Here is a 19,325-nt window from a genome sequence, read left to right as displayed (position 1 = left end):
ATGAGTAGAATCCTTCCTAATGACTGTCCTACTGAGGATATTTACACTCTTCAATTGACATATTTACATAACATACAAAATTTCAAGAATAAATGTTGCTTTTATTTTTAGTGCATATATCAAAATATGACGTATTATTTTCTGTTATATTTATTGTATACATTATATTTTCTATAATTTTTCCATTACTTGATTAATCTAGACTATTTAATCTTATAGCCTGATTTTATAGTGATATAAATCTATATAAATGTAAGTATAATTCCTACATTTATATATTAAAAATGAATCTCTTTTTTCATGGTGTTTCTAATTAGAATGCAAATCAGCAGAAGTTTATAAATATCGTACATAAATGTATAGATGTACCTGTATATATTATAAATGTATTTATTATATTTTGAAGGAAGATTAATAACGGCAGCGGCTGAATGTGATTATTTCCTCATACTGATATATGTGCTGACAGCAGATACTCTGTATCATGGTCCAAGTTGCACAACGTTTTTGTCAGTAGATCTGTCAACAAAAAGCATTTATTTACATACCAGTTCAAACAAACCTTTGATAAAACCTTCGTGACAGTTTGACCTTTGAGTTTACTAGCATCAATCACTGAATTCAGTAATTATACTTTTTCTCCAAGTTTATTTGAAAAAAAAAAGAAGACGAGAGTTACATCCTACAACCTGCACCTGCAACTTACTGTTATTAAACATTTTCCCTTTTGCTTCGTGCAAAATTATTATGCATTCTCTTTTATTAAGTAGCATGCTTATTATTGTCTGTATTTACATATTTGTTAAAAATATAAAACATGTCAGATTACATCCTCAGAAGCTCTTTGTGTAGTGTTCCTTTAGGCAGAGTCACAGAAACCTGCATAATTAAAAAAAAAAAAAAAAAAGTAAAAACACATCAGCACATTTAGAACTTATGAGTGAATCTAAACAATAATAATTTATGAGGCTCAACCATCTTACCAGTGTGTGAAACGCGTCTGTATTTGCCCAGGAAGCAGATCTCCTGTTTCTTCTCTGTAACGTTCTTCTGGTCTTCAGGTCTGAGGCCATCAGGATGTCTGGAGAAGATGAAGGAATAACCGTCCAAGCAGGTTCCATCCACATCAAGCTCTCTGCAGGAGTAGTGGATGGCGTAGTTATCATAGTCGGTGTCAATGATCCAGTGGTCATCATCTGTGGAACGGTCAGAGAGCCGTCAGGTTTTACATAACATATGATTTAATCACATTTCACAGGTTTAATAAGAACCATGCTTACAATACATCTGCGTTTGAGTCATCAAAAAAAAAAAAATAAATAAAATAATATATATATATATATATATATATATATTATAAAATACATTTTATGATATATAATAATATATCAATATATCGTAAAAATAAAGAAAAAATGTTTTAAAAGATGATTAAATTATTGAAATGTATATAATGTAAAATAAATGATAAATAACAAAAAATAAAGAAAAATGTTATTAAGGATTATTAAGTAATATATAAATTGAAAATATATACATATGGTATATATTTCAAATTATATAATAAAATAAAATACATATACAAAAAGAAAAAAAATCAACTAACCATTTGTATAGTTTTTTGCAAGGTCAGTTTTAACCTGTTTAATTTGACCTGTTTAACTTTTTATACAACAACATATATAATAATCTGCAATTATATATGATAAATTTACACTTACATCCAGTCTGGAGATATGATGCGGCTCCCCAGTATTTCATCTTGAACCTAGCAGGGTCTTCTGTATCTTCAAAAGTGCCAAACATATTGGCGCATATCTCCCAATTGCTGAAGTTTAAAACAGCACGTGAAAAAAGAATCCTTTTCATTGCCTAAGTGCAATTTTTGCACGACAACAGCATAAAATGCCATTTAAACTCACTTGAGAATGATGACTCTACCCATGGCGGTGGCTGTCATGGTTCCATCCTCCTCCACTTTGAAATTGGCTACAATATTATCAAGAAGGAAAAGCCCAACGGGGTCTTTCTTGGCCACGGCATACCATGTTCCTTGATACTGCAAGGTCAGTGGACAAATATGAGGAACGAAAGCTCAAAATCAACGTATGGATAGAAGAAAAACACTGGTTCACTTACCCTCATCCTGTCAAAGTCCTGTTTAACGGTGATGTTGCTCACCAGACAGTCCTGCGCCCAGCATGTCGCCAGGACACAGAGAGCTATGCAGAGCCTGAGCATGCTGCTTCTGTGCTTGAGCTGTGAAAGATGAGTACAATGGTTATAAAAAGAGCAACAAATGCATTACTTTGTTGTCCTTTAAACAAATCCTAATGCGTACCTTGATCACAGTATCTGAAGCGAATCTGTAGTGCTGCAGCTGGATTCCTGCGAGGTGCTTTTATACAGGGACGTGCTTCTGGGGGTATTTCATAATCCCACCCAAAGACCCCAAATTCAGTCTCCACCATCCCTGTCATTGGACAAAATTTTTACATAACAGCTGTGATTCAGGTGTTCACAGGGAACACAGCAGCGTTGACCTTTGCTCTTTACCTAAAGTGTTTTTCTCTAGGTTGCAGCTGGATTGCACAACAGCTTGAGTGTTACGTTCCCTGAAGCCTCTTCAAGAGGGAACATTTCTGTCTGGTGAACATAGAGCTTTTTTTACACTCTTAAATATAAAGCTTTTAAAAGGGGCTTTTCACAACAATGCAATAGAAAACCATTTTTGGCTCCCCAAAGAAAGTTTCAGTGATTTTTTTTACTCTTAGTGTGAAAAACATTTAAATAATCGAAATAATTTATTTTTACTATAAAGAACCTTTTGTGCAATAAAAAGGTTCCACGGATGTTAAAGATAGCTTAGAGAAACTATTAACTCTGTTTTTTCTAGCACTTCAGACACGTTTGTTCCTTTAAAGAGAACAGTCTGATGCTATATCACACTTGCACCCTATGAGAGCAGCGCCAGAAAAAAGAGCACAGCAGACAGAGAAGAAAACAAGAGGTATTTCAAATTGCATGGAAGTGTAGTGTTTGTTGCCTAAAGAAAGGCCCTAAAAACTTTTCTTTTAGAAGAAAACAACGTAACCCGAGGTGTTTATTTGATACAGCGGCTGCATTAACGAGAAATAGATCTTCAAAAGGTTTAGACATTTACGAACAGCATATCAGCAATGTCTATATGAATTTCTTTACTTGCACTATCAGAGAGAATATTATAACCATGCAGCCATCAGCTACAGTATCACATCTAGGTATCTGCAAGGATTTCCAGTCAGGATTTAGACCGAATCAGCACCGAGACTGCTCTCAATAGAGTTACAAATGACTTGCACTTACCCAATTATGGTAGTATCTCTCTATTAGTGTTACTAGACTTTATTGCTGCATTTGACACTACTGCCCACAATGTCTTAGATGCAAAAATTATGTTGGAACTAGTGGAAGTGGCTTGGTTCAAATTGTACTTATTTGATTGTTATCAGTTTGTAGCAGTAAATTAAGAGGTATCAAATCAAGCACAGGTTCAGTATGGAGTATCACATGGCTCGGTATTAGGACCTATGCTTTTTACCCTGTACATGCTACCCTTGGGAGATATTATTAGAAAACACAGTGTTAATTGTTGGTTCACTTTAACTCTAATGATACTCAGCTCTTTATTTATTTGCGACCTATCTAACAAAACATACCAATTCACAAAACTAATTGAATGCATAGTCCAAACGCAATGAATACACTTGATGGCTGCTCTGTCAAATCTTCGTCTTCAGGTAGGAATCTGGGTGTGCTATTTGATAGCAATCTGTCATTTGAAAGCCACAGCTCAAGCATTTGTAAAACCACATTTAAAAGTGTATTCAGGTTTGTAATAGTATCAAATTGTCTCACATTTGCCAATTTACATTAATTCACTCTGTCGCTGTTCAAGGCTGGTTTTCATTCTCTTGAAAGAGACAAATGAAAATGAAAGAATTTTGGTCTTTTCTTGTTGATAACAGAGAATTAAATTGGCTGTCTCTTAAATAACCTCTATGGAGTTTTTCAGGACTTACGTGGAGCCAACGGTTGCACTGACGTAAGTTATGCAGTTGAGGGACAACTCCTGGTGACCTAAATTCCCCTGCTCTGAAAAACTAAAAAAAAAAAAAAACAAAGTTATGTAACTTGTTACAAAATGGCCCATACAGCAGCTAAACATTATTTGACCTATACACTAACATTCAAAAGTTTAAGGTCAGCAATATTTTTTTTTATTTCTGAAAGAAATGAATAATTTTAATTAGCTAGGATGCATTACAGTGATCAAAAGTGACACTAAAGATGTTTATATTACAAAAGTTTTTTTTTTTTTTTCAAATACATTCTGTTTTTTTGATTAAGATTTATTCTATAAATACAGTCAGGATTCTATTCATTAAAGAATCACGGTTTCTGCAAAAACATTAAATAGCACAACTGTTTTCAACATTGAAAATATATGTTTCTTGAGCAGCAAATCAGCATATTAAAATGATTTCTGAAAGATCTTGTAACACTGAAGACTGGAGTAATGGCTTCTGAAAATTCAGCTTTGCCACCACAAAAATATGGTAATGTATGGCTTATATATGGTACAATCTTATTATGACGACACTGCTTAATGGAATACTGGATTCTGTTACATCAATCTGTGTGACATTTATGTCTTTCATATCACAGTGTGGTTTTCACACAATAAAATGATTTAAACTCAAATCACCACTGAATTTAGCTGACTGAACATGATCTATTATCTTATACATCAATGAAAATTAAAATTGGTCTTGTTACTATGATGTTTATGGGAGGTTGGTAAACAAATGCTGTTAAATCTTCCAATGTTTTATTTGCAACATTACTAATACAAGTTAAGTAAACCAGATCTTGATATCAAGCTGACTAAGCCTAATCTCAGCTCATTAGATCTTGCTTTTAGGCGGAAGTGCAGCAGACAATACTTGACATACCAATGGTGATCCTTTTTGGTTGTTTGTCTGGGAATGAGCGGGTACATATCAGAAAACTGGGTGATGCTAATGGACTGCTGATATTGTCTTGCATGTATCAGCACAGATATGTGTCAACAACAACTTTACTGCAAGACTGAGGTGAAGAGATCTTTAAATAAGCTAATATCTCCAATCCTTCTCCATGCACTTGTCTGCTCGAAGTCCATCAGTAAATGCATAACACACTTGTTTGTTTTTATTCACAGGCATATCAGGCTCTACATACACAGTTGGCTATTTAACACATTGCATGTTTGATATTTTATCAATCAACATCCAATTAAATTAATGGTGAGTGGGGTAAATTTAGCATTGCTCTGTCTGTCGGCTCCTTGCTGTGAACTTAAAAGTGTGAGCACTCTGAAGTGCCAAGCCAGGCTCTGTTCCTTCAAGAGAGGATATCCTGATAATCACTTTTACTTAATCCTGGATTTACAAAGCCAGGTACATATGATGCAAGGCTTTTTCTTTTTTACATTCTGTATGCCTGACGCTTCCACGACATCAGAGAAAAAGGAGACAGATCCTTTTATACATCTGCCAGACATACAGATCAGGTCTAGTCCTATCACTGGAAATAGATCCTGGGTGTCCAGCATCTTTCTAGGTATGTAAAGTGCAAAAATGCTAATAATAGCCCAATTCGGAGTATTTATTTTCTTACTTGGAGAGCTTGAGAGCTAGGTTTATAGAGGACAATGTTTACAAGACATTTGCATTCAGGCGACGGACATATCGCTTGTTTATGTAGTAAATATTATGATTTTAAGCAAGTGCTATAAGCATAAGAGACAGTCCTGTGACTTATCACTATTTTTAATCATAATTTTGCCATGCACAAAGTCCTTTTTTTTTTTTTTGCAAGATCAGATTTTTCTACCCTGTTGAATTTTTCCGCAAACATTTTATATAATAACATAAAAATAAAAACTAAGGTAAACTGCTTTGATTAAAATGTTTTAAATTAAAAGTTTTTGCATGACTTGTTGAATTCTGGTGAAACATTTTTCAACAAACATGAATTCATTTCCAGTCTTATGTGTGCGAACCATGCAAAACGCTGTCCCTGTGTGCATACTGGGCCCAATGGACCCATAAGCACCGGTGTATTAGATCAGAAACACCATCAGTCTAATCAACAAACTGATGTGACAACTATTATGTTGAGCGCCGACACTTTCTCCTCAGGAGAAAACAAAGGCGTTTGACTCCGACTGGATTGTCTAACATGAAATGATCAGGGTGGGGATTTGCAGGTTAAGAAAGCTTAGGGGTTTAATGTCATGACGTCACTTTCATTAGCGGCCACTTTGATCCCTTCAGCCTGTAAGCCACTATTCTCTGGCAGCCTGTCGGAGGAGACCAGCACTGATCTCTGCACTGGAGGATGCACCTATCTGAAGGAGGGTATCACTGAGAAGCTTCACTTTTCATCCTGACACCCCACAAGTAATGAATCTGTGAGAGGACAAGCAGAGAAGCACACTTCAAAATGGCAGACAAGGATAGTGTGGAAAAATACTTGGAGAATAACCCTCAGTTTGCCAAAGAGTATTTTGACAAGAAGGTCCGATGCGAGGTCATCGCCGCCGCTTTTGCCGAGAACCTTGACATCAAAGATCCGGCCTCGTTCAAGGATGTCAGCCAAATCCAGGAGGCCACCGTCATCTTTGACATGATCAAAGAAATGCATTCGCAGCCCATTATGGAAAAGGCCATGCACAAGGTCCTGCAGAGGATATGTTTGCTGTTGAACGCCGACCGCTGCAGCTATTTCATATACCGAGCCAGAAACGGCATCCCTGAGCTCGCTACGTGTCTTTTCGATATCACCCCTACCTCCAAATATGAGGCAAATGTGGTCAACCCTCAATCTGAAATTGTCTTCCCTACTGACATTGGCATAGTTGGCCAAATAGTGACCAGCAAAAAATCTGCTAATGTTCCGGATGTCAAACAGGTGAGTAAAAGAAGTAAAGCTGTCTTTTATAGCTCTCCCTAGTTAATCTTTTTTAACGTGTATATTTAAAAAAAAAAAAAAAAAGTTAATTTACAAATAATTCATGCCAAAATATATAAAAGCAAATGATAACAAATTAATTTCAATTTAAGGGGGTTACATTGCAAGTAATTTATAGAGTTTTAAGGCATTCAGCTGCTTTGTGGATTGAGATCAAATTTTCAATTTTTTAAATGCCACAATACTTAAATAAATAAAACTTATCTTTAATCAATGTATTGTTATTTTGCATACAAACATGAAGTTATACCACTTTAACTTTATGCAAATCCTCCCTTTTTTGAAATAGCATAGCTGTGTATCTTCTGTGTAAATTGTGTGTAGAACTGCAGAAACACATTTTTAAAAAGACCGTTAAACTGTTTTCATATTCTTAATAGATGACAGCCTATGCAGATCATCCACATTAAACAAACATGCTTTGTCAGCAACTCAAAATATGTTCTTAACGTAGTACCCGCTAAAATAACTGGTATTATTATAGTCAAAAACATTGTTATTATGTTAATATGACTGAATTAACCAAATTACAGTAGTTTACAGAGGTGAAAGCCTTTTTAGGTCATAGAGCAAGAGCTGTGTTTTTTCGCTTTTTATAGTGCTCTAATATGTTTTGCACACGTTCATTTATAAAAAGACACGCTGTAAGTTGCAAGCAACACATCTTCTTAGGTTTATTAGGCAGGCCTGTTCCCTGAAAGTCGACTATTAGTTTGACAAAGGATTAAACTTTTTCTGTCCCGAGGTCATGCAGATCAGTCATCCCCTGCAGAAAAGCAGCTTATTTTCTTTGCTCCTGGTAGCCTGCTGCATCTTGATATTATTTAGCAACAAATGACTGTCCTGTCAAGCTTTTTTTTTTAAGTCAGATGTTCAACAACCAAAGCATCAGCCCTTGTTAACTCATAATTAAGAATAATTACTTATGAAAATAAAATGTGAAAGTGAGGCTTTCTAAATAAGCCTAAAATGTAAGAGTAAAATGTAACATATTTATATTAATTGCAAAGTTTTATACATTAAATCTACAATAAAATGTCAAATACCAAAGTTTTGCTTACACTTAATTAACTTGACTTGATTAAACTGCTAGAAAAACAACAAAATGTACTTTACTAAAGAACATGATACACATTTGATGTCATCCAGCATATCCATACAGTCTTCAATGCATTATGTGAGTAGTATGATCATTTAAAAAAAAAAACATAATTAAAGATGCATACATATGCTATAAATACCAGCATGGTGTTTAATCATGGCAGACCAGTGCAACCTCACCTTAAGTAGCCAAGACAGGGTTAAATCTATTAAACTTCATTACATAACACAGAAGTGTAAATTTAGGTATAGAATTAGACTCATTGATAAGAGAACAAATCCAAATGCCTTCTTGAATGTGATCATTTTAATTAATAGATGCAGCGCCCTTACTATGACTGATTAAAAGGTCTAATTCAGTAACAGTTCTTAAGTTTTCGAGTTTGAATATATATAGGCCTATTAATAATATGAAAATGTTTAACATTTTTTATGCATGAACGCCTATGTACAGAAATGTTATAATTCTGTAAGCAAACATGCTGTAGCCTGGAGGAATTAATGGACATTTTGCATTAAGCAGTTTTAACCCATTTCTGTTTCAACCAGTGTATTATGAAACAACTGTATTGAACATTAAACCAATGTATTTGTTCCTTAGAATACCAAATTCAGTGATTTTGTGGACAAGCAAACAGGATACACCACTAAAAACATGCTGGCTGCCCCTCTCATGAACGGGAAAGATCCACTCGGTGTGGTCATGGCAATAAACAAAGTGGGAGGAAATGAATTCTCCAAAACAGATGAAGATGTGAGTATCTGAAAAATGGCATCACAGCTGCAAAGCAGAAATCATGTGATACTGATCTCAAATTTGTGCTGAATCAGATTATTTGCCCTATTCTATGAGGTTCACACTTCACACCACTACTATAACGCTATCGTTGGAATTGCTTTCAGAACTTTTTTTTTTTTCCAACTAAATGATTAAAACGTTGACAGCCAATTAGAATTCATCCAACTCACAAGCATTTAAGCGGCAGACGATAAAACTGCAGCATGTGCTTAAAAAAACCAAATGGAATAACGTTGTGTTGCGTTGGTGTGGATGCTAATATAAAGTTATCTTTATAGTTATTCTGGTGTGAACGGAACTTTTTAAGACTACAATTTCACTTTGTCAGTTTAAGCGTAGACATAACAATATATAGCCTATATTTTTTAAACGTTTTACAAATGTCTTTCAGCTCTTCTCCAAGTACATGACCTTCGCCACAGTCATTGCCCTACAGCATTACACCTCATACATGTATAATGTGGAATCTAGGAGAAGCCAGGTAATGCTACAGACCACAACCCTTAATATTTGACTGTGATTTGAAACTTGACTCTGACTGTAAACTGCTGCCACAGGTTCTTCTATGGTCTGCGAGCAAAGTCTTTGAAGAGTTGACGGACATTGAGCGACAGTTTCACAAGGCCCTGTACACCGTCAGGAACTACCTCCAGTGCGAGAGGTACTCTGTCGGTCTTCTGGACATGACCAAAGAAAAGGTTTGTGACATATGGTGATCTTCCTTCTTTTGGTCATTGATCACGGTTCATGCCACACTCAACCTTGCTTTGATTGTTTAGGAGTTTTACGATGAGTGGCCAGTTAAATTGGGAGACGTGGAGCCATACAAAGGCCCAAAGACACCTGACGGCAGGGTAACAGATTTGTTTCTCTTCGGTAAAGAACTCAGCATTGCTGTCTAGTATTATTACAACTTCTTCTATCTTCTAACAGGAAATCATCTTCTACAAGATCATTGATTATCTCTTAGAGGCCAAAGAAGAGATCAAAGTCATACCGTAAGCATATTTTTTATGCATAAAAACCCGTTCTCTGTTCATATTGTAAAAACTATCTGGACACCATTTTCAAATAGGTTTGGCTATTCCAGTAATGTCTGTGAAGACAAATCAACAGAACTGTACACAAGGCCTGAACCAGACCTGAACCCAAATTAACACCCTTCAAATCTTAAAAATGAAGGTACTTTATTGGCATCTATGGATCCTCAAAGAATCTTTAACATCCATGGAACCTTTTCAACTGCACAAAAGGTTCTTTAGATTCTTCTTCACACTACGAAAAAAATTGTTCTTTTAAGATCTGTTCACTGTAAGGTTCTTTGGGGAACCCAAAAAGCTGATCTATTGGAAATTTTTCAGAAAGACCACTCTCTATTAATGCCTATAGTTTTGAAGTGAAATTCTAAACAGGCACATACTCTCACCAGCAACTTTATTAGGTACACCTGACCTAACCAATACTGGGTTTTGCCTTCAGAACTGGCTAAATTATTCATGGCATAGATTTAACAAGGTGCTATAAACATTCCTCAGAGACTTTGGTCCATATTGACATGATAGCATTACACAGCTGCTGCAGATTTGTTGGCTGCACATCTATGATGTAAATCTCTCATTTCATCACATCCCAAACATACTCTATTGGATTGAGATCTGATGACAATGGAAGCCATTTGGAGTATTGTGAACTCATTGTCGCTTCAAGAAACCAGTCTGAGATGATTTGAGCTTTGTGACATGGCACGTTATCCTGTTGGAGGTAGCCACCACAAGATGGGTACACTGTGGTCATAAAGGGAGGAACATGGTCAGCTGTTGTGTTTAAATGATGTTCAGTTGGTACTAAGGGACCCAAAATTTGCAAACAAAATATCTCCCACACCATTACACCAGCAGCAGCCTGACCCATTGATACAAGGCAGGATGGATCCATACGTTCATGTGGTTTATGCCAAATTCTGACCCTACCATCTAAATGTCACAGCAGAAATTGAGACTTTCCAGACCAGGCGACATTCTTGCCCACAGAACTGCTGTTCACTGGATATTTTCTCTCTTTTGGACCATTCTCTGTATACCCTAGTGATGGGCTGTGAGAGTAAAATCCCAGTAGTTCAGCAGTTTCTGAAATACCCAGACCAGCCCATCTGGTACCAACAACCATAACACGTTCAAAGCCACTTAAATTACCTTTCATCGCCCTTCTGATGCTCAGTTTGAACTTCAGCAGATCACCTGACCATGTCTACATCCCTAAATGCACTGAGTTGCTGCAATGTGATTGGCTGAATAGATATTTGCATTATCAAGCAGTTCAACAGACGAAATAGAGTAGCTGGGTATAGTCTTTGAGTGTCCACATACTTTTGCCCATATAGCATACTAGCATACCGGCTTGTCTTATTTGAATGTTTCTGCTTCCAGAACTCCTCCTGTCGACCACTGGGCACTTGTTAGCGGCCTCCCCACCTATGTAGCTGAAAATGGCTTTGTAAGTCCAAAGTATTTTCTTAAACAAAATCCACTAAGCATTGAAGGTATGGTATTCAAAAATGATGTTTAAGAATGTTAGTGTAACAAAAGTGTCTGGTCACCAGTGCCCTAAAGCAAATACTTATCCTAAAGTTGTCCCAGGTCATATAATTACTTAACCCAAGTTAAATGAGCTACTTAATGGGTTAAACAATGACTTGCTGTATTATTGCTTATGTTGACTGGAGAAAATCTTTTTTTTTTCTTTTTCTGCAGATTTGTAACATGATGAATGTTGCTGCTGATGACTTCTTTACATTCCAGGTACTGTAATCCATTCCGGGATAAACCCTCTCAGAGATCATACTGTTGCTGATCCACACCTGAAATAGACACAAACCTGTAACCTTCAAACTGAGACAGAAAACAAATTTTGAGTAGTTTATTGACAAGGTGAATGTACAGTGCCCTCCATTAATATTGGCACCCTTGGTAGCTATGAGCAAAGGTGGCTGTGAAAATAAATAATTTTTTATTTATCCTTTTATTCTTTCATTCACAAAATTGAAGTATTTCATTGAAGTAAAACAATTGAAAGTGGGGTTAGGGTTAGGATCTCATTGTGAAATAAATGCATTCTCTAGTTTAATTACTGGCACCCAATTATTGCAACTTCCTTTTCCCAAGATAGAAGAGTTTTCTCCTATAATGCCTGAAGAGTTTGTAGAACACATGACGAGATCAGAGACCATTCCTTCATACAGAATCTCTCCAGATCCTTCAGAATACCAGCTCAGGTCAGGTCAGAGGACTGGGACGGCCATTGGCAGAAGCTTCATTTTGTGCTCAGTGACCCATTTTTATGTTGATTTTGATGTTTGTTTTGGATTATTGTCCTGATGGGAGATCCAATAACGGCCCGTTATCCACCTTTTTCTTGACGTAAAAATGGAGAAATGCTTCCATTTGTAAATTCTATGGGTCTAGCTTCCAGTCTCATCCACATCCAGCTATTTTTAGTTGTACAAAACAGTTCGTTTTACTGCTTGATATTGAAAATTGGTGTGTCTTATCATATTATTTTAATGTATTATCTTAATTATGAACACACTGGTTTGTAGTGCGAACAGTTTTACTGTTTACTGCACGTTGCTATTCTCCTCGTTATTTACCTATAGTGGCTAATGAACCGGAAGTCTCACCCCAAGACTCAACTAATCTCTGCAATTCTCCAGCTGTGATCCTTGGAGAGTCTTTGGCCACTCAAACTTTCCTCCTCACTGTGCATTAGGACGATATAGACACACGTCCTCTTCCAGGCAGATTTGTAACATCATTAGTTGATTGGAACCTCCTCATTATTGCCCTGATGGTGGAAATGGGGATTGTCAATGCTTTAGCTCTTTTCTTGCAGCCTCTTTTTATTTTGTGAAGCTCAACAATCTTGTTCTGGACATCAGAACTATATTCTTTGGTTTTACTCCTTCTGATGCAGATTTATTTTCACAGCTCATATTTACCAAGGGTGCCATATTAGTGGAGGGCACTGTAAATACCACTCTTTTAATTGCTTTACTCTACAGAAAGAAGCTGTGGACGAGTCAGGTTTCATCATCAAAAACGTCCTGTCCCTTCCCATTGTCAACAAGAAAGAAGAAATTGTGGGTGTTGCCACTTTCTTCAATCGGAAGGATGGAAAGCCATTTGATGAGCAGGATGAACAAATTACTGAAGTGAGTCGTTAAATGCTCACCATCCTTTTGGCTCCTTTTAATCTTGTGCTGCAACACTAATGTGTTTTTCTGACGTTGTTTCAGGCCCTAACACAGTTCCTAGGATGGTCTGTACTGAATTGTGACACATATGACAAACTGAATCGGACAGAGTGGAGAAGAGAGATCGCAGCTGAAATGGTCATATACCAGACCAAAGCCACCCCAGCTGAAGTCCAGCAGATTCTGGTGAGGCATCATACAAGCCTATGCTTTAAGAGACTGCAGTCTTTATTATGTTAACTAAACATTGTTTGTCTTGTTAGAACACGAAGGAGAAGTTTGACATGAACCCCGAGGACTGCGATCAGAAGGAAATGTACAAACTCTTGGTATGACCTTCTTTAACTCTGAACCAATATATTCATAGTGAACATATTATTGATCTTAAATGTTGAACACGAAGGATGACTTTTTCAATTTATCATCTTGTATTTTAATACACAGAGAACCAACATTCCGGAAGCCAAAGATGTCGATCTGCTATTATTTAGTTTTAGTGACTTACCTGTCTCTGAGCTTGACCTGATCAAGTGTGGCATTCGCTGTTTCTTTGAACTTGGAGTGGTAGAGAAGTTCAAAGTGCCAGCAGAGGTAAGACTGGACTTTACGACCAATTTCACAATAATATACTGGGGTGGTCAAACTACTGTGCTCTGTATTTCTATGAACAGTGCAAAGGCCGTGATGTGATGTCATGCTCTGTGGTATATTATTTAAACACATCAATTTAACAAATAATAAATCCAAACGATAAAAATATACAGTCTACACCAATTTCCTGCAACACTGCACATTTGCAAGTTTGTGTGCTTTTAATTCAGAAGAGGTCCGTGTTGCGACGCTTCAGCATTCGCATACATATAAATGGAAGTGTAGTGCAACAACTGCTTAAGGCTAATTTTCCAAGCAGCACTCACCTTATTACTAGAGCCTGTGTTTATTTTTGGCAGGTGATTAGCGATAACCAGACTCACACAGAAAGCTCGGCAGACTGCCACAGAAATCAGATGTCCACCATTCACAAACTTCCATTTTTTATAGAAAACAATCTGGGCCTATTTGGAGACAAATTATTAGATAAAGAATTACACGTCAACTGTTATTGGACTTTCATGTAGTGTGACATGTTCCTTCAGTTTTGGGATAAATGTTTTTGGGGTCTACACTTGCTCCAGGTCCTGACAAGATGGATGTACACCGTACGAAAGGGCTACAGAGATATCACCTACCATAACTGGAGGCACGGGTTTAACGTGGGCCAGACTATGTTCTGTCTTCTGCAAGTGAGTTTTTCAACCCACACATCATGTTATTTACCACCAAAGAGGCCGTAAATACTGAATATTGTTTGCTTTCCTAAAAGACTGGAAGGCTGAGAAAATACTACTCAGACCTTGATGCCTTTGCGATGGTAGCGGCTGCGTTTTGTCACGATATTGACCACAGGGGTACCAACAATCTCTACCAGACAAAGTAATTTAGCATACATATTTTTTCCTTCTAATATTTTCAAAAAGGCACAGAAGGCATTTTACTTACGATCCATTTCCAATGCAGGAGCGGATCACCACTGGCCAAGCTCCATGGCTCCTCCATCTTGGAAAGGCACCATCTTGATTACAGCAAGACGCTGATGGCAGAAGAGGTTTGTTATGTCATAAAGCACAAAGTGTTCCAGAGTTTAATGTGACAACCAGGTCAACTTTATTTTCTGGCTCCTTTTTTACAGAGCGTTAACATTTTCCAAAGTTTGCAGAAACGCCAGTTTGAGACAGTCCAGCATTTGCACGATGTCTGCATCATTGCGACTGACCTGGCCTTGTATTTCAAGTAAGCGCTCAAGAGCATGCCTTCATCTAGAGACAGTCTTAAACATATCGTATTGACGATGGTCCCATTTTCTTCCCCAACCCAGAAAAAGGACCATGTTCCAGAAGATCGTTGATGCCACTGAACCAATGACTGATGAGAAGGAAGCGATTGCCTACGTGTCCAACAATCCCATTAGGAAGGAAATCATTATGTAAGCATCACTTCTCAGTAGAACCCTGCTACTTGAGAACATACTGAATTGAGAGTTTGAAGACGTGTGTTTGATTCCAAACAGGGCAATGATGATGACTGGATGTGACTTGTCTGCCATTACCAAGCCATGGGAGGTCCAGAGCAAAGTAGGTGTAACTTTGATCATTCATGGCTTGGATTTTCCAGCATTGGGTTAAAAGACGTTCTTTTAACCTAAACACGCTATTTTCTGAAGGTGGCTCTCATGGTGGCAGCTGAATTCTGGGAGCAGGGAGACCTGGAGAGGACTGTGCTAGACCAACAACCTATTGTAAGTTTGTGGAGATCAGCTTTGCTTTTAGACAGGTTGCATTCAGTTGGTTGCATTGTGATAAAACTGGTGTCTGAATGAGAATACGCATCCTTCGAATCTTTTCTCAGCCCATGATGGACAGGAACAAGGCGGATGAACTTCCGAAGATGCAGTGTGGTTTCATTGACTTTGTGTGCTCGTTTGTGTACAAGGTAAATACACCCAACTGTCAATCAATTTTGTTTTTGCACAATCCAGACATTGGTGTAAATGGGGCATCTGTCCATAACGGCCTCTCTTGGCATGTCAGCACAACATTGCTTAAGTGTTCTGACAGGAAATGATGGATCGGCAGTTACTGGCGGGCTTGTGAATGCTTGCAGTGACAGGCCTCTTTGCTCGTACAGGAATTTTCAAGGTTCCACAAAGAGATCACTCCCATGTTTGATGGGCTGAACAACAACAGGGTCCATTGGAAGGAACTGGCTGATATTTACCAAGCAAAAGTAGACGCTATAGAGAACGAACGAAAACGACTAGAAGAGGAGCAGGCTAAAAAAGGTATGTTGGATCCATTACAGGGATAGTAGATTAAGTAGAAAAATTGATGAGAAAAATGGATCAGAAAATGGCAAGGGATGCAGAAAAAAAAGAGACCCTTTACAAAGGTACACTTTTGTACCTTACTTACCCCTAAAGGGTGCATAATGATAGTACCCTTTTAATGGCATATCCTGTGCTAATTTGACCTCGTAGCCTTGGGGAACGTACATAACTTTGCAGCAACTTGATTTTCTCTTTTCTATTTTTTTCTTCAATGAAGCCGCTGGTGAGGATGCAGGTGGAGAGGGAGGAAAGTCCAAAACCTGCACCATATTTTAAACATCATCTGACAGAAATTCAGAGCCACAGAGAAGTCTGGGCCAGCATGTAGAGGGAAGTGAAACGTGCTCCTAGGATCACTACGTTTTCACCAGCTTTCTGTCTCATTTTCTCGGAAGTACCTTCTCCAAGTGAACACGTAGGCATTCACCAGAAATGGAAGAACTGAACCTGTCAGATGTTCTTTCTGATGGGGTGCCAGCCTAGAGCACCGTATAGACAACTTCAAGCTTGTTCCTAATCACTGATTTCACCTCAACTGTACCTTTTAACAACTAACTATGCTGGAGGAAATACTGCATATGCAACTTGCCACACAGTGGTGGCCGAAACACAACTCTACAAATGTTTATTGTGCTGTAGTTCACAGAGCTTACTCGAAGTACGGCTTTTGAGTCCATAACAGTCCTCAAGACTGTTGTATGTCATTTAAACAGCAGAACATTAAGAATTAGAGCAAAACCTTCTTACCAGTTGCTAATTTCTCAGAATAGCATACTTCTCGATTTCATAAAGTTCCAATTTGATATTTATTCTTTTGATAAATTCACTGAATCACACGTAAGGGTGAAGTGTGTAATTTTTCCACCAAGTTGCAAAAATGCTGACTGTTTTCGAACAAGTTTCCTTAACACATCCCTCATCTGTAATTGGTCAAACAAACAGATAGCCCCTCCCCCAAAACAAACACCATTGGTGGTGTTGTTGGGCTGCTTAATGTTTTAATAAAGACCAAGCGTTACATTTTATTCTTTATTTTTTTGTGAAATCAGTTTACAAATGGCATTCTTATAGATATATTAAACTGGGTTGAAAGCATTTTAACTTCACATTAAATTACACACTCACTTTTAAACTACTGAAAAGCATATTTTAATACATATCAATTGCTTTGTTTAGGGTTGAAGGACCAACTCGTTTGAATAAGCTTTTAGAAGCTGATTGCTTATTAGCAAGTGCTTTGTGAAATGTACAAAGATCTCATGCTACAAGTCTTGCACACTGACTAAGAGTTGTTCAGAGGAAAGATGGCACTGTCAAGGCTAAAGAGCTTGTAACTTGCATTTGCATCTGTTTGACACAGTTGTGTTTGGATGGATACGATACAGGATGTCTTTTCTACTTTTTTGTTCTCTAAAGAAGATGAAGCTGAGGATGCAATATGGCTAATTCTATGAATATGTGGAGCTGTGGAGAACATTTATGACCAGAACTTTGATGTTTGTTCTTTAATAATTTAATGATACCTAAGCATCACACATAGTTTTCAACCATAATGTATTACTGAAAGTGTAACATTGAGCGTATTACATAGAATATCAATTGATTACATAGAGATATTTGTTTATACCAAACATTTAAATGATTTTTAAGTGGTGTTCTATGGAGACATGAGCAAGGCATACAAAAAGTCAGGGAATATTTAAAGAAAGTGCATTGTATGCTATGACAAGGCAAGAGGGAATGGTCAGTACTTGAACATGTAAACCTATAAGGAGATTTGAAGTGAGTTTGATAGGGGAGCAGCTCCTGAGATTCACTCCGTTTTAATCTTTAAATACCATGGTTATTTAAAGCAGACTACTGATAAAGCAGCCTCTAGATATCTCCTCTGGCAGAAAGCACAAACCCAATTCGTAAGGTCAAAGTCTCTCTTTTCTGATCTTTGGAGGACTTGATGACTATTTGATGAGGATTTGAACTAGCGAATGAACTGCTGATCTCGCCCGATATCAAAAATAGGTCATTCTGCACCAACAAAAATGTAACCTATGGAGAGATGTAGTAAATGAATTGAAAAAAAGAAAATCTTATGCAATATCAGCTTGTTGGAAACATCAGTTAAGGCCTTTAATCCAATAACAGGGGCAATGGCGGTCTAAATAAATTCACTGGAACTAGTGACTACACTATGTCAAACCCTCTAAGTCCAGATCAGACTGAAGAGGCCAAAGTGAGCAAATCTCATCTCAGGTTAATGCATTTTGTTAGGATTGTGTATAATAATATCTACTATGTCATTTGGAGTGAGTGTGCGACTGATATCCGATCATCTTATTTACTGAATACTACCGTATATATACTGTAAATGATGTCATGTGAACAAATAAACACATTATTCTGAGCTTTCTGGAGTCTCTAATAGTTTTTGACCATATCTGCTATTAGCTTGAGGTCTCGGTGACCGCACAGTTCTGTTGGGTTGTTTAGAGGGCATGTCAGGAGGAACCTCTCCTGACTTTTCTATCATGCAGCGGATTACCTAATAAAGCTGGATCATCCCCAGGTAAAGAGGCTCAGGTAATTGGCTGAGAGCCGAGACAAATGACTTCTCTATCTGTGGGTCTTTCAATATAGAGCAAAAGGCTTCATGTTGAACTTCTATAACTCTAGACTCCACCTCAACTGTCATTTTATGAGAAATGCATCCTAAATGAAAACGCATGGGAAGTTCCAGATATTTGACATGCTGAATAACGGATCAGAGCAAACAAAAGGCTTTCTGAACTCATCTGACTGATTCTTCACATTGATTGGCTGGCAGCCACTGCTGGGTAAGCCGAGGTCTGGGACATTTTGACATTCTACCGTGACCATATGAGTTTGCCCTGAGAGGCTGCGTGAGGGGTATAAAATAAAGCAATAAGGCGGTGACTTTATAACAGCTATCAGGGGCGTTGTTAGGCATGATGCGAAGTGGAGTGGTTTATTCACTGTAGATCACGGCTTCACGGGGCTTATTGCTTTTATAAAATGGTCGTTCCATATATGTAGCAAGGTTTCACAAAATAAAACAAAGCAAATAAAATGTAATGATATTAATTAAAAACATTATTCTTCCACCAAACAATGTAGTTCCTCAGAAACGGTTGTGGTGCAACAAAGTGGTTGCCAAGCAACACACAGACATAAACAAAGGT

General features: G+C 37.5%; 2 protein-coding genes across 3 annotated transcripts; one reads left to right on the top strand and one right to left on the bottom strand.

Moving 5' to 3' along the window:
• Positions 1 to 628: 628 nt before the first annotated feature.
• On the bottom strand, positions 629 to 2,473 carry rbp4 (retinol binding protein 4, plasma). The gene is made up of 6 exons (XM_058792973.1): positions 2,342 to 2,473; positions 2,140 to 2,259; positions 1,923 to 2,059; positions 1,722 to 1,828; positions 984 to 1,196; positions 629 to 879 (listed from the first exon to the last, which is right to left on the bottom strand). Exons 2-6 carry the CDS (start codon positions 2,239 to 2,241, stop codon positions 860 to 862), a joined length of 579 nt encoding a protein of 192 aa, XP_058648956.1. The 5' UTR covers positions 2,242 to 2,259; positions 2,342 to 2,473; the 3' UTR covers positions 629 to 859.
• A 3,762-nt stretch (positions 2,474 to 6,235) lies between these two features.
• pde6c (phosphodiesterase 6C, cGMP-specific, cone, alpha prime) lies at positions 6,236 to 19,247 on the top strand. 2 transcript variants are annotated; one of them, XM_058792967.1, is made up of 22 exons: positions 6,236 to 6,996; positions 8,759 to 8,911; positions 9,348 to 9,437; positions 9,514 to 9,654; positions 9,736 to 9,810; positions 9,890 to 9,954; positions 11,383 to 11,449; positions 11,707 to 11,754; positions 13,014 to 13,163; positions 13,248 to 13,391; positions 13,469 to 13,534; positions 13,650 to 13,796; positions 14,381 to 14,488; positions 14,569 to 14,678; positions 14,763 to 14,850; positions 14,935 to 15,035; positions 15,121 to 15,228; positions 15,313 to 15,376; positions 15,466 to 15,540; positions 15,651 to 15,734; positions 15,930 to 16,083; positions 16,346 to 19,247. In XM_058792967.1, exons 1-22 carry the CDS (start codon positions 6,529 to 6,531, stop codon positions 16,402 to 16,404), a joined length of 2,565 nt encoding a protein of 854 aa, XP_058648950.1. In that variant the 5' UTR covers positions 6,236 to 6,528; the 3' UTR covers positions 16,405 to 19,247. The 2 variants fall into 2 exon arrangements, with proteins under 2 accessions (XP_058648950.1, XP_058648951.1); XM_058792968.1 differs by having other exon boundaries at positions 16,364 to 16,404.
• Positions 19,248 to 19,325: the final 78 nt, after the last annotated feature.

The sequence above is a fragment of the Onychostoma macrolepis genome, chromosome 12 (assembly GCF_012432095.1).
Source record: "Onychostoma macrolepis isolate SWU-2019 chromosome 12, ASM1243209v1, whole genome shotgun sequence".
Taxonomy (NCBI): domain Eukaryota; kingdom Metazoa; phylum Chordata; class Actinopteri; order Cypriniformes; family Cyprinidae; genus Onychostoma; species Onychostoma macrolepis.
Note: the sequence above shows the minus strand (reverse complement) of the source record. Positions and strands in the feature narration are given on the sequence as shown.

What these genes read in the sequence shown, in the direction of transcription:
- pde6c (XM_058792967.1), top strand. Translation starts at nt 6,529, where the DNA reads ATGGCAGACAAGGATAGTGTGGAAAAATACTTGGAGAATAACCCTCAG. An exon ending in TGGAATCTAGGAGAAGCCAG is followed by an intron (nt 9,438 to 9,513) that starts GTAATGCTACAG and finishes CTGCTGCCACAG; the next exon opens with GTTCTTCTATGGTCTGCGAG. An exon ending in AGGAAATGTACAAACTCTTG is followed by an intron (nt 13,535 to 13,649) that starts GTATGACCTTCT and finishes TTTAATACACAG; the next exon opens with AGAACCAACATTCCGGAAGC.
- rbp4 (XM_058792973.1), bottom strand. Translation starts at nt 2,241, where the DNA reads ATGCTCAGGCTCTGCATAGCTCTCTGTGTCCTGGCGACATGCTGGGCG. An exon ending in AGGACTTTGACAGGATGAGG is followed by an intron (nt 2,060 to 2,139) that starts GTAAGTGAACCA and finishes CTGACCTTGCAG; the next exon opens with TATCAAGGAACATGGTATGC. An exon ending in CAGACGCGTTTCACACACTG is followed by an intron (nt 880 to 983) that starts GTAAGATGGTTG and finishes TTAATTATGCAG; the next exon opens with GTTTCTGTGACTCTGCCTAA.